The sequence below is a fragment of the Lissotriton helveticus genome, chromosome 6 (assembly GCF_964261635.1).
Source record: "Lissotriton helveticus chromosome 6, aLisHel1.1, whole genome shotgun sequence".
Taxonomy (NCBI): Eukaryota; Metazoa; Chordata; class Amphibia; order Caudata; family Salamandridae; genus Lissotriton; species Lissotriton helveticus.
The window spans coordinates 1,338,281,187-1,338,295,150 of record NC_136067.1 but is presented as its reverse complement, the minus strand read 5'-3'; the positions used below and the strand labels follow the sequence as shown (position 1 = coordinate 1,338,295,150).

The window sequence follows — 13,964 nt, the reverse complement described above, 5'->3', positions numbered from 1 at the left end:
GGTCGGACTCGAGTGCCCCCATGAACAAGTTGGCAAACGAGGGGGAATATTTAGAACCCATCGCCACCCCTTTTGTCTGTCGAAACCATTTACGGTCAAAGATAAAAAAGTTATTATCCAAAATTATTTTCATCATGTGTAATAACATCTTCGTGTGGGCCCACAGCGAAGCTGGTTGATTGGAGAATATTTTCTCCATGGCTTGCATCCCCAAAATAGGATTGATGCTGGTGTACAGCGACACCACATCCAATGTGACTATAAAGGTATCTGTTTGCCAATCAATATCCGACATAATTCCTAGGATATGTTTGGAGTCTTGGATGTAAGAAGGTAGATTTTTGACCAAGGGGCCTATGAATAAGTCCACGTACTCCGCTAATCTCTCCGTCGGGCCCCCTATTCCCGAGACTATTGGTCTGCCAGGCGGGAATGGTAAATTCTTGTGTACTTTAGGGAGTGTGTACAACCATGGAAATGTAGGTCTGAAAACCTTTAGATAAAGGTGTTCATCCTCGTTCAAAAGGCCTGATTATTTCCATTCAAGTAGTAGTTTATTGATTAGGATGGTTAGAGGACCCATAGGGTTGTGGGAAATTTGTTCATAACAAGAATTATCACTAAGTTGTGTAAGAATCTCGTTATTGTAATCAACGAGATTCATCACAACCACATTACCTCCCTTATCTGCCTCCCTAATGATGATATTAGGGTTGTCACTGAGAGTCGAGAGTGCAAGACGTTCGCCTTTAGTCAAATTGTCCTTATATTTAAATTTGTCATTCAGGTTCTTAATGTTCACTTTGTTTATGTCTTCCAGGACATGCCTATGGAAATTATCTATGGCATTCCCCCCAGATAGAGTAGGGGACCACCTAGATTTATTTTTTAGCCCACTGGCCATGCCATAATCCGTTTCAATGTCAAGTTCTTCTAAAAGCCTCTCCATGTCATAGGGGCTATCCTCTCTATCTGTTAAGGAAAGAAGCAGATGAGTTGCTTGAACATCTTTAATGGTCAAATTATTTTCATCAAAAGCAATGCGAGAGGGTCCAGATACACTGGGTACATTAGATTTACATGCAAAATGTTTTTTCAACTTTAAATTTCGTACAAATTTAAAAATGTCAATTTTGCTCTGACAGATATCACCAGTATTGTATGGGTTGAAATTCAAACCTTTGCTAAGTAATGAAACCATCTCAGTAGTAAGGGGAAAGGAAGAAAGGTTGATTACTTGGACAGTATCACCAGAATCGATCAGTTCCTGTGTGTGCCTGACCTGAGTTTCCTCCGGTATTCCTCGTTTGAGACTACGTTTCCCCCTGTGGGTTTTGGGTCTGTAACGCCCCTGTTTAGAACTGTCCTGTTGCCCTTCCTGATGCGTTCCATTTCTAAAAAAAAGGGCATGTTGCCCATATCAGTATTGTCCATTCTTTCATTCTCAGATTCACTGAGTCCAGTAGAATTCAGTGAGGAAGTACTAGAAGCGACTGAGCTCGCCATGGTCGATCTACCCGACTGGGAGCCTTGTTTGGACTTAGGAATTAAAGAGTCATATTTTTGTTCATACGTGTAGACCCTCCCATTTCTATAATCAGCCTCATCCCTTCTGATTTGGGGGGCTTTTCTGGTTTTTATTTCTGCCTGGTGTTTAAGGAGAATTTCGTCCATGATGGTGTAGTTCTTTACAGTAGATTCAGGTTTGTTAAGATCTTTAATCTCCTGTTCTAAGGTAGAAATTTCTAATAGAAGCTTGGCAGACTTGCGTTCGGCACTCTCTATTAGTATATCCATTAAAGTCATTGAGTTCTGGTTAAGAGACTCTTCCCACTTGACCATTAAGTCAATATCAAGATTGTCATACGTGGGAAAGGTCTGATATCGTAAACCTCTGGGAATCTGTTTGATCTTTCTATAGTAGTTGAGGGTGGTTCCATCCCACCAACGAGAATTTTCCTGTTTTTTAAGCTTTTCTAGCTTGAAAAACTTTTCCCTGAGTCCCTCCACAGGTGCAGGACCTGTAGTGGCAGATGCCTGATGTGTGGGCATTTCTTTAGCTAAGTTTTCAAAAAGATCTGATGCTGCCTTATCCCTGTCCATAATAGGGAGTAAGCGAATGGAAGAACAAGTAAAATAACGTGGAGGCGCCCACCCTGAGAAACAGTCAAGGAGACAGCTGTGAGGGTTATATTAAGTACAGATAGAAGGCGCTCTGCCCATGGTAAACGTTACGTTTCGTAGGAGAATAATGTCTGTAGCGTGGTGCGTGAAGAGCGAACGGAATAACCCTAACCGTTCTGAGAAAATCTAATAGACCTTCATTAATGAATAAAAAGCAACGCTCTCGCAACCACAAGGCAGTGTAAACAACATGTAAACAGTAGTAACAATAAGGTGGAGAACAACAGCAGATCTTATATTCTCAAATTCCCAAAGACGTTTATTGGATCCACATTCAGCCGACACGTGTTTCGTCGTGTTCAAAAGTGGAGTCAACACGACTCTTCAGGGCTGACAAAAGAAAAACAACATATGTATAGGACATTTTGCTTACAGTACGTATTGTACAAAATTCAGTATCCCAGGTGCGCACGGTGGTGATTGTGAGGTTCCAACCACGGGTATTACGTGTCTAGCGTCCATATTCGTGCCTACACACACAAGAAACCGTGCACATCTGCATGCCTATATCGTGATAATGGTGCAGGCCATGCGTGAGATAAAACAAAAAACATACTGTATATTCATTTGTTATTGATTCAGAGAATCACATCACCTGTATGGTCAAAGGGGGTCTCATGTGCATGAGACCCCCTTTATATACAGACCTTTCACTCAACACGGAGCACGATACACCCTCTCTATTGAAGCACAATTAATGCTTCTGCACCCTGATCCCTTTTTCATATGCGGATCTTCGCGAGCATGACCATACAGGTGATGTGATTCTCTGAATCAATAACAAATGAATATACAGTATGTTTTTTGTTTTATCTCACGCATGGCCTGCACCATTATCACGATATAGGCATGCAGATGTGCACGGTTTCTTGTGTGTGTAGGCACGAATATGGACGCTAGACACGTAATACCCGTGGTTGGAACCTCACAATCACCACCGTGCGCACCTGGGATACTGAATTTTGTACAATACGTACTGTAAGCAAAATGTCCTATACATATGTTGTTTTTATCTTTTGTCAGCCCTGAAGAGTCGTGTTGACTCCACTTTTGAACACGACGAAACACGTGTCGGCTGAATGTGGATCCAATAAACGTCTTTGGGAATTTGAGAATATAAGATCTGCTGTTCTCCACCTTATTGTTACTACTGTTTACATGTTGTTTACACTGCCTTGTGGTTGCGAGAGCGTTGCTTTTTATTCATTAATGAAGGTCTATTAGATTTTCTCAGAACGGTTAGGGTTATTCCGTTCGCTCTTCACGCACCACGCTACAGACATTCTCCTACGAAACGTAACGTTTACCATAGGCAGAGCGCCTTCTATCTGTACTTAATATAACCCTCACAGCTGTCTCCTTGACTGTTTCTCAGGGTGGGCGCCTCCACGTTATTTTACTTGTTCTTCCATTCGCTTACTCCCTATTATGGACAGGGATAAGGCAGCATCAGATCTTTTTGAAAACTTAGCTAAAGGAATGCCCACACATCAGGCATCTGCCACTACAGGTCCTGCACCTGTGGAGGGACTCAGGGAAAAGTTTTTCAAGCTAGAAAAGCTTAAAAAACAGGAAAATTCTCGTTGGTGGGATGGAACCACCCTCAACTACTATAGAAAGATCAAACAGATTCCCAGAGGTTTACGATCTCAGACCTTTCCCACGTATGAATCTTGATATTGACTTAATGGTCAAGTGGGAAGAGTCTCTTAACCAGAACTCAATGACTTTAATGGATATACTAATAGAGAGTGCCGAACGCAAGTCTGCCAAGCTTCTATTAGAAATTTCTACCTTAGAACAGGAGATTAAAGATCTTAACAAACCTGAATCTACTGTAAAGAACTACACCATCATGGACGAAATTCTCCTTAAACACCAGGCAGAAATAAAAACCAGAAAAGCCCGCCAAATCAGAAGGGATGAGGCTGATTATAGAAATGGGAGGGTCTACACGTATGAACAAAAATATGACTCTAATTCCTAAGTCCAAACAAGGCTCCCAGTCGGGTAGATCGACCATGGCGAGCTCAGTCGCTTCTAGTACTTCCTCACTGAATTCTACTGGACTCAGTGAATCTGAGAATGAAAGAATGGACAATACTGATATGGGCAACATGCCCTTTTTTTTAGAAATGGAACGCATCAGGAAGGGCAACAGGACAGTTCTAAACGGGGGCGTTACAGACTCAAAACCCACAGGGGGAAACGTAGTCTCAAACGAGGAATACCGGAGGAAACTCAGGTCAGGCACACACAGGAACTGATCGATTCTGGTGATACTGTCCAAGTAATCAACCTTTCTTCCTTTCCCCTTACTACTGAGATGGTTTCATTACTTAGCAAAGGTTTGAATTTCAACCCATACAATACTGGTGATATCTGTCAGAGCAAAATTGACATTTTTAAATTTGTACGAAATTTAAAGTTGAAAAAACATTTTGCATGTAAATCTAATGTACCCAGTGTATCTGGACCCTCTCGCATTGCTTTTGATGAAAATAATTTGACCATTAAAGATGTTCAAGCAACTCATCTGCTTCTTTCCTTAACAGATAGAGAGGATAGCCCCTATGACATGGAGAGGCTTTAGAAGAACTTGACATTGAAACGGATTATGGCATGGCCAGTGGGCTAAAAAATAAATCTAGGTGGACCCCTACTCTATCTGGGGGGAATGCCATAGATAATTTCCATAGGCATGTCCTGGAAGACATAAACAAAGTGAACATTAAGAACCTGAATGACAAATTTAAATATAAGGACAATTTGACTAAAGGCGAACGTCTTGCACTCTCGACTCTCAGTGACAACCCTAATATCATCATTAGGGAGGCAGATAAGGGAGGTAATGTGGTTGTGATGAATCTCGTTGATTACAATAACGAGATTCTTACACAACTTAGTGATAATTCTTGTTATGAACAAATTTCCCACAACCCTATGGGTCCTCTAACCATCCTAATCAATAAACTACTACTTGAATGGAAACAATCAGGCCTTTTGAACGAGGATGAACACCTTTATCTAAAGGTTTTCAGACCTACATTTCCATGGTTGTACACACTCCCTAAAGTACACAAGAATTTACCATTCCCGCCTGGCAGACCAATAGTCTCGGGAATAGGGGGCCCGACGGAGAGATTAGCGGAGTACGTGGACTTATTCATAGGCCCCTTGGTAAAAAATCTACCTTCTTACATCCAAGACTCCAAACATATCCTAGGAATTATGTCGGATATTGATTGGCAAACAGATACCTTTATAGTCACATTGGATGTGGTGTCGCTGTACACCAGCATCAATCCTATTTTGGGGATGCAAGCCATGGAGAAAATACTCTCCAATCAACCAGCTTCGCTGTGGGCCCACACGAACATGTTATTACACATGATGAAAATAATTTTGGATAATAACTTTATCTTTGACCGTAAATGGTTTCGACAGACAAAAGGGGTGGCGATGGGTTCTAAATTTTCCCCCTCGTTTGCCAACTTGTTCATGGGGGCACTCGAGTCCGACCTCATCTGGGGCCCCAAAGGTTCAGCTTATATCGACTCAATTCTGTTTTGGGGTCGATATATCGACGATTGTCTTCTACTTTGGTCTGGAACTTTAGACTCTTTGTCTACTTTTTTCAAATATCTTAATGAAAATACATGGGGTATACAATTCACCATGCAATACAGCAAAGAGAAGATGGAATTCCTTGATTTGGAATTTTACGTAAAAGAGAATGAACTCCACAGTAGACTTTATAGAAAACCAACCTCGTGTAACTCTATCCTCCATGCTTGCAGCGCTCACCCCACACACCAAATAAAAGCTATACCGTATGGTGAGTATCTGAGAGCCAGACGCAACTGTAGTGAATCCAGAGAATTTGACAATTGTTTAGATAATATGAAAAACAGATTTCTCAATAGAGGCTACCCCCTTAGAGTTCTGAAATCTGCAGAGAAAAGGGTTCGTCGCGCCTCAAGGCCTGATTGTTTAAAGAAACGTACCGAAATAGAATCCTCTACCCAAAAAATCAGACTCATTACTGAGTTCAATGCACTGCACCAGACAATTTCCAGAAGCTTCAATAAACATTGGAAACTACTAACTGAGGATGCAACCCTTAAAGAATGGCTACCAGTGAGACCGGCCATCACATACAAAAAGGGTTGTACTCTGAAAAACAAACTCAGTCCCACAGTCCCACACAACACTTCAGCCTTAGACTGGCTCACTACGCGGAGCCTAGGCTTCTATAAATGCGGCTTTTGTTCTCTATGTGTTTGGGCTAAACATGGAACTAGGACTTTCACAGGACATGATGGTGTTACTTATAAAATCAGACACAACATCACTTGTCTTACCAGATATGTGATCTATATCATTGAATGCCAATGTGGCAAGTTATATGTGGGTAGCACCATCAGACCCCTTAAAGAAAGACTAGCGGAACACGAGAGCTATCCAGAAAAGAGATCCTAAATACCCAGTTGCCCTGCACGTTGCAGCCTGTCAACCACTTGAGGATGAAGTGAAGGTACGTTTCTTTGGTATTGACCTAATCCCTCCAAACATTAGGGGGGGCAACAGAGAACTTACATTGAGACGTAGGGAGGACACGTGGATCATGCGTTTGCAATGCATGGAACACGGGCTAAACTATGACCCAGAGCTTCAATTTTTCTTGGGGAACTGAATACTCATTTCTAAGTAAGTCTGTATTTACACGAACTTTGGATAACTGATCATACTCATTTTGTTGTCCGACATGAATTGTTAGTTTGATAAGGGGAACTGCAAAAATGTTTTCATTATAAATAATGTTGACTACTGTACTGTAGCATGAATCAGATATTAGAGTTCAGTTTGCCCTATTGTCACTATACCATGTTATCTATTGCTTATGAATAAGTTATGCGAGTTGTCATAATTTTATCATAAATATGGACATAAGGTACAACAATACTCTTAATTCTACCTACGATAGAATGAAGTCGCACTAGCCAGATAGGAATACGTACCAGTTCGTAATGTATACATATATGTTGTGATGTCACCAGTCACAGTGTGTTTTTCTTAGCCACACTTATGGGTGCACCTTTCGGGTTTCAGTCCATGTTATTAATAGGCAATTATTGATATGCTTAGCCAACCTTTTACCATTATTGTTCTTTAATTTTATTTCTTTTTTCTTCATATCTCAAATTTTAGAAGTGTGAACCTGAACAAGACCCGTCCACAATATGGGTCCACACTTTCACCACCGCTCATTGACAGACGGAGGTGTTCTAGTTGACTTGTCACGTAATTCTCATTCAGATTAAGCCAGTTTATTTAATACAGGAACCGATCCACCTTCACCCTCATTACAAGACGGGTGCATGTGTTCACTACCGTTTTGGAGTTTTTCAGACGCAAACTGACACTCATCTCTCGTTGGTTTTGTGATGCAGTTTATTCATCGAAGGAAGCGTTCCGCTTTCACCCGTTAGTGCCCCTCTAGTGTCATATTATTGTGCACTTTTCCTCACCTAAAATGGTGGCTAAAGATGGTTCCTCGATCTTCATACGACGCACTCTAGCTGTGCTTTTTCGTCGACTATTTGTGTCGTTCCGGTTTCCGGTCACGTGTCCGTCCTTGGAACACGGCGACCGGGAACACACAGAGGAGGGATTCCAAATCTTAGGTAAGACCATGGCTTTCTATGTACTTGCCAATTACGGCGTGTAGCCCGTTACTCATGCGGTCTTTTGACTCCCGTTTTCTTTGTTTTCTTGTCCTTCTCAGTGCACCACTTGCGTAAAGAAAACGAAACAAATAACTCCAGTCCTTTTTCCTATTGGATCCTCTCCCGGTAGAATCTGACACTAACACGTGTCTAGGTATGTGATTTTTATTTCAAACTGGTTCCTATATTTATCTCCTTTAAACTGAATTTGGCAATTTTTCTGCATTTACCAGGCGTATGTTTACGGTCTGTTGCACTTTCCCCAATTTTCCTACAGTCTCTTTATCCTTTCACTAATGCGCTTCAGTGAGCGCCTACATCCGAAAAGTAGTCGTATTCCTAACCCGGAACCTAGTATCTTTGGATCTCTCAGACTGTGATTACCCATCAATTCGTACACAGGGTAAGCGAGAGTGAACGATATATATTTATATAGGCACCCTGTAACTACAATCACGTGCCACTCTGATTGTTTCCTCCCGGTTTTATTGTGTTTTTTCGTAACTGTAGTCTCTTACTATTGTGTTACCAGATTCACCGCTCAACTGTACCGACGTTTTGCATTAACCCATAGATGCCTGGGTCTTTTACCAGGTATGCGAGTATGAGCAAGAGCGATACACTCAATGTGCATGAGACCCCCTTTATATACAGACCTTTCACTCAACACGGAGCACGATACACCCTCTCTATTGAAGCACAATTAATGCTTCTGCACCCTGATCCCTTTTTCATATGCGGATCTTCGCGAGCATGACCATACAGGTGATGTGATTCTCTGAATCAATAACAAATGAATATACAGTATGTTTTTTGTTTTATCTCACGCATGGCCTGCACCATTATCACGATATAGGCATGCAGATGTGCACGGTTTCTTGTGTGTGTAGGCACGAATATGGACGCTAGACACGTAATACCCGTGGTTGGAACCTCACAATCACCACCGTGCGCACCTGGGATACTGAATTTTGTACAATACGTACTGTAAGCAAAATGTCCTATACATATGTTGTTTTTATCTTTTGTCAGCCCTGAAGAGTCGTGTTGACTCCACTTTTGAACACGACGAAACACGTGTCGGCTGAATGTGGATCCAATAAACGTCTTTGGGAATTTGAGAATATAAGATCTGCTGTTGTTCTCCACCTTATTGTTACTACTGTTTACATGTTGTTTACACTGCCTTGTGGTTGCGAGAGCGTTGCTTTTTATTCATTAATGAAGGTCTATTAGATTTTCTCAGAACGGTTAGGGTTATTCCGTTCGCTCTTCACGCACCACGCTACAGACATTCTCCTACGAAACGTAACGTTTACCATAGGCAGAGCGCCTTCTATCTGTACTTAATATAACCCTCACAGCTGTCTCCTGCACTTTCCCTGTTGGTCATGTGTGGTATGCCATCTAACAAGTTGTATCACCCAATTGGAACTGGGTCTGAAGACTCCCTGGGTAGTCATGAATCATACTAATTGTAACACGGAAGGCGTTGTGTATTTGATACAATGCCCGTGTCAATTGTACTATGTAGGGATGACGACCAGAAGGTTAGAGTTCTATCAGACGTAAAAAAACTAACACCAAGTTAACTAGACACTTCCTGGACATGGGACATACGGAAGGAGACCTGAAATGGGTGGTATTAGACCAACCCCACTACCACAGAGATATGGGACCCCTTGAATCTGTACTATTCCGTAGAGAGCAAAGATGGGTGTTTAGATTGGGCAGCCATCATAAGGGACTTAATGATGACATACCCTGGTGTGCTGTGAGCTCTCATTAAGGTCGTTCTCTCAGAGTTACACTATAATGAAATCTGCAATCGAGATCCTTTTGTTAACTCTGCCCTGGTGGTACTTCGCTTTATTGATAGCTTAGTCCACTATTTAAACCGAGTGCAAACTAATTTCTATGTATGGTGATATATTCAATGTCTCCTAGAATACAACATTCTTCTACAACCCCCCCCTTTTTCGTGATGAGATCGATAGATCGACATCCATCGATCAGTTATGAACGTAATACAGGGCGTATTTTCGGCCTCTGCAGTTCCTCTTTGTTCCTCTTGTTTCTTTTATTGGAGTATTAATGCCGTGATGGCACTAGGGCATCCGATATACATTCTAGTATATACATAAATAGAGCGACCAGAATGCAGGCTTCTTTCCTGGTTCTAGTGAGACGGTTACTCAGAGCCACGTGATCTAAATATCTGGATCACATGTTTTAGCATCTGAACACATTCCACATACAGACGTTTATATTCCATCACTAGTTTCTCACAAGACCCTTTGGTGCGCGTAAATATTAACAATATGAATTTTAAACCCGGGCAACCTCCTGGTATGAACAGGAACTAGACGGGTTTGTAAATGGAGTGAACTGTTTACATGTCTCCATAGCAACGAATGGCCTGCAACACGTGATACACGCCGTGCGTCGCCACGTACTTCCGCCTCTCAATCTTCACAATAGATGGCGGACAGAACGCAGACGGCTGCTCCCACTCGAGGTGTCGGTTTACTGACCTGGTGTTGCAATGAGGTAAGCACATTCTTGTGCTTACCTCAGTGGCTCACTGGTTAGAGGACGCAGACCTGGAAGCAGAGATCAGCCCGGGACCATGGTTCAATTCCCGGCTCGGCGGGGTCTTGAGTCCTAAAATGTCCATGGACTCGACAATTCTCGCTCCGGTGCCTACTCGATTCACGGGTTCACACTCTGCGACTCTGGGCAATAGCTTGCTTAATCTCCACAACGGCCCCTCGCGGCGGGATGCCTGGCTTTCACCTTGCGGATACCCTGCCGGGGTTATCTCACATAGGAATACCAGGACGGGTTCCCTAAGCAAGCGCTTAGAAACCGCTTGGTGATTTGCGCTATATAAATTCCTGTACATTACATTACATTACATTACATAGGACATTCTGTTTGATGGCCGTCTAGAGGTTTCCTAGATTTAGTGAGATCCTATACAATATAGCGAGAAATGTAATCTTTCTTCGTTGGTACGGAAGATTTAAGTTACTGATTTGGGCACTAGCAATGATAAGCGGGACTGGAGACGATGTGAGAACTAACATTTTGGAATAATTAATAACCAGCAACATTTGAATCTGGGAAGCGTTGAGGTGACACGTATTTTAATTCTGTCATAACCTTAAAATTACAGTGCCACAGATGAGCAAACTAGGTGATAAGGCATTGTTATGCTTAGGTGTCTGCAGTAAGCTTTGATGTAAACAAGTGCTTATTGAAGTATTTTAATTCCCATCAGATCAACAACCGAGTACGACACTCGATAGATGGTTGAGTTGATATTTAGAAGTCAACTTAGGGAAGTATAATTAAAATATCCACCTTGCCTAAGTTGTTAGATATTGGGTGTTTGCTTACATTTGGGTGCAACAACTGTTAAGTTGTGGTGTTGTTGTTTTTGTTTAACAGAGCCCCCTGACTGATCTTGTTGTCCAATTTAAATGCGTGACAGTCAAGGGATAGAGGCCTAAGTATCATTTTATATATATATGATTTCTCACTGAATAGCAGAGTGACTATGTTCTGATCCTGATGAAGGCCCTGAACCTCTTGTCGATATGGCAGAAACATGTTGATCTCTAGAGAGGGTATACATCCATAACCCTACATTCACTCTATTTTTAATCACTGCCTTTTAGTATGGAAGAATAAAGTTAGAACCACTAAATAGGTAGTTTTTATCACACACACTTTTTGATTCATCTGATTGATTTATTTTGCACTCTGCCCCTCCTTATCACTAACGAGTTGGTAGAATCAACAAGTGCTTCGCACTCCAGCTCCTTCCCTCTTGGGTAAAGTTGTAGCCCACACAGGGTACCTTGCGGTCCCTGTGTGTTGCAGAAACCCAATGATGAAGCATGTCACCCTCAGGTGAGTGAGAATTTTCGTCCACAACAATGTTGTGCCCCAACTTGCTCTACTCACTACTTATTTTTGCTTTCAGCTTCATTATACACTATTTGTAGCTACCCTATAATTTGTGTGAGATTAATTAGAATTGGAAGATTTATAGGATAGACTCTGTCTAGATTGTAGCTTTATACTTCCTTGAGCCCTTTCGTGTGAGCTATTAAATCATGTAGAGGGCCTGGCTTCAATATTTAGTGTGCATATTTATTTTTGCCAGTATAGTGATTTGTGCTGGTTTTCTAGCTTTTCTAAGAGCTAAATATTCTCCTAATGTTGGGTTATGGTGATAGTAATTATAACAGTTGTGATTGCACCTACTGTTGGTTATGGAAAAAGCAGGTGAAGACACACTTATATGTATAGGTATTGCCGTTAATATACATAATAACTTTTTCTCTGATCTAACAGATGCTTGTTGAAGAAAGCATTGCCAACATATGCAGGAAAAAAGGAATACACACAGCCACAATGGAGCTTGGTGGCATCAACACTGTTTAACAATGTTAGATACCGATGATTAAATATTTAGTAATGCTATGGCTGAAGTTGGTTGGTTTGTCTTTGATGTCAGGATACCCAAGGATGGTCATCCCATGTGGAAATAGGAATACACATGAGTTGGCAAAGTTTAGGTCAGTCTCACACTCGAGTCCTGACCACAGCATTACAAAATACTTGCTGCAGTTAAGTTAATTATTCTTTAAGGAATGCATGTATGAGACAAAGGTTTGATGTTACAAAAAGTATGGTGGTTGAGAGTACATTCAGATGTAAATTGGTCCTCCCGCATTGTAATGCAACCACTTCCTAGGAGATGATGCTCCAGGCAGACAACAGCAATTAGAAGAGATGTATACTCCTCTAGGCTGATCCAAGATGTGACTGACAAGAACTCAAAACAATGGCTGAAAGGGACTGCCACAACTCAATGTATAAAGGGAGCCTACACAAAAAAACACTCTGTATATATTGGAAACAATGGGTGCTCTATATAGAAGTGCTGCCTAGCCACGCTTAAAATTTCATAGGGTTTCTCAGCAGCTTTCTATATAAGAAATCATCTCCTTGCCTTCCACCATTGTCTAGAAAGCCCTATTACAACGTTAAACAAAATTTCAGCATGAAGTTTGAGCAACGTAAAGCCTGTTTCAATCGAAATTGTAACCTCGATTACGTTTGTAAGGTATAAACAAGAAAAGAAACGACTGCTTTACCTGCTTCAGTTTTTGATCTTTCTGGAATTCGCATTTGTCCAAGTCATAGGGTTCTTCTTTGCGGCAGACTGTTCTTCCAATCTTGGTCTCGAGCATAAACTTCATCCCTTTTACAACCTATGATGGTAAATCACTTATTAATAACAGTTTTTGCCCCCTAGTTATATCTCACAGGGCTCTACCATAAGGAGGGCTCCCACCTGTCCAAAGACAGCCAATCACCATCTTGCTGCCCTGAAATACAGCACTAAATGCGCGTGAAATATGCATATATGACCAAGCTTATTTCAGCATTAAGAAATACAGTAATCCATAAGGACCTGAGCGCAAAGAAACATTGCTTTAACTCCAAGGAGATAAAGTTGGTGGTGGAAGAGGTCTAATGGTGAAAAATAAAGAGAGAGAAAGTGGGGGTATGACGCTGTGTGAATCATTGCATAATACCCAAATTTTTCTTTATATAATAGCGTAATCAAATTTGTGTCACCTTAATTCCGCCTAAGTATTTATTAATCTACACATACTGTTAGACAAAAAAATAGTAGTATCCTGCTGTTGCTTCTTTGTATTTGATGAGATAAGGCTGAACCGGGAAATTGCTTTCAGCAAAATAGTATTACAATATTTTTCAAAAAATCATCCCTTGTGTGTGCGGCCCAATGCCCTTCCGTACACAAGGTCTCTCCTCCAACCTTGATCACCAATTATTCGAACACAATACCTGTATTTCAGCCACTGGCTGCCTTCACTTTGAGTGACTGCATTCAGCCCTTTCATAAGGAGAACATCCGTAAACAAGGTAGTTCTTTCAGTGCCAGTATTTTTGTTTTTTTAAACTTTATTACAACTTTAGTGTTGCCTTTATTTATAGACCCCGATG

General features: G+C 41.4%; 1 protein-coding gene across 1 annotated transcript in view; it reads right to left on the bottom strand.

The window, feature by feature from the left end:
* The window catches only part of CST7 (cystatin F), a 226,901-nt gene that overhangs the window by 77,020 nt on the left and 135,917 nt on the right, over positions 1 to 13,964 (bottom strand). Inside the window, exon 3 of the mRNA XM_078646982.1 lies at positions 13,085 to 13,201. Coding sequence (XP_078503108.1) covers positions 13,085 to 13,201 — 117 coding nt within the window. The remainder of the gene's footprint in view (positions 1 to 13,084; positions 13,202 to 13,964) is intronic.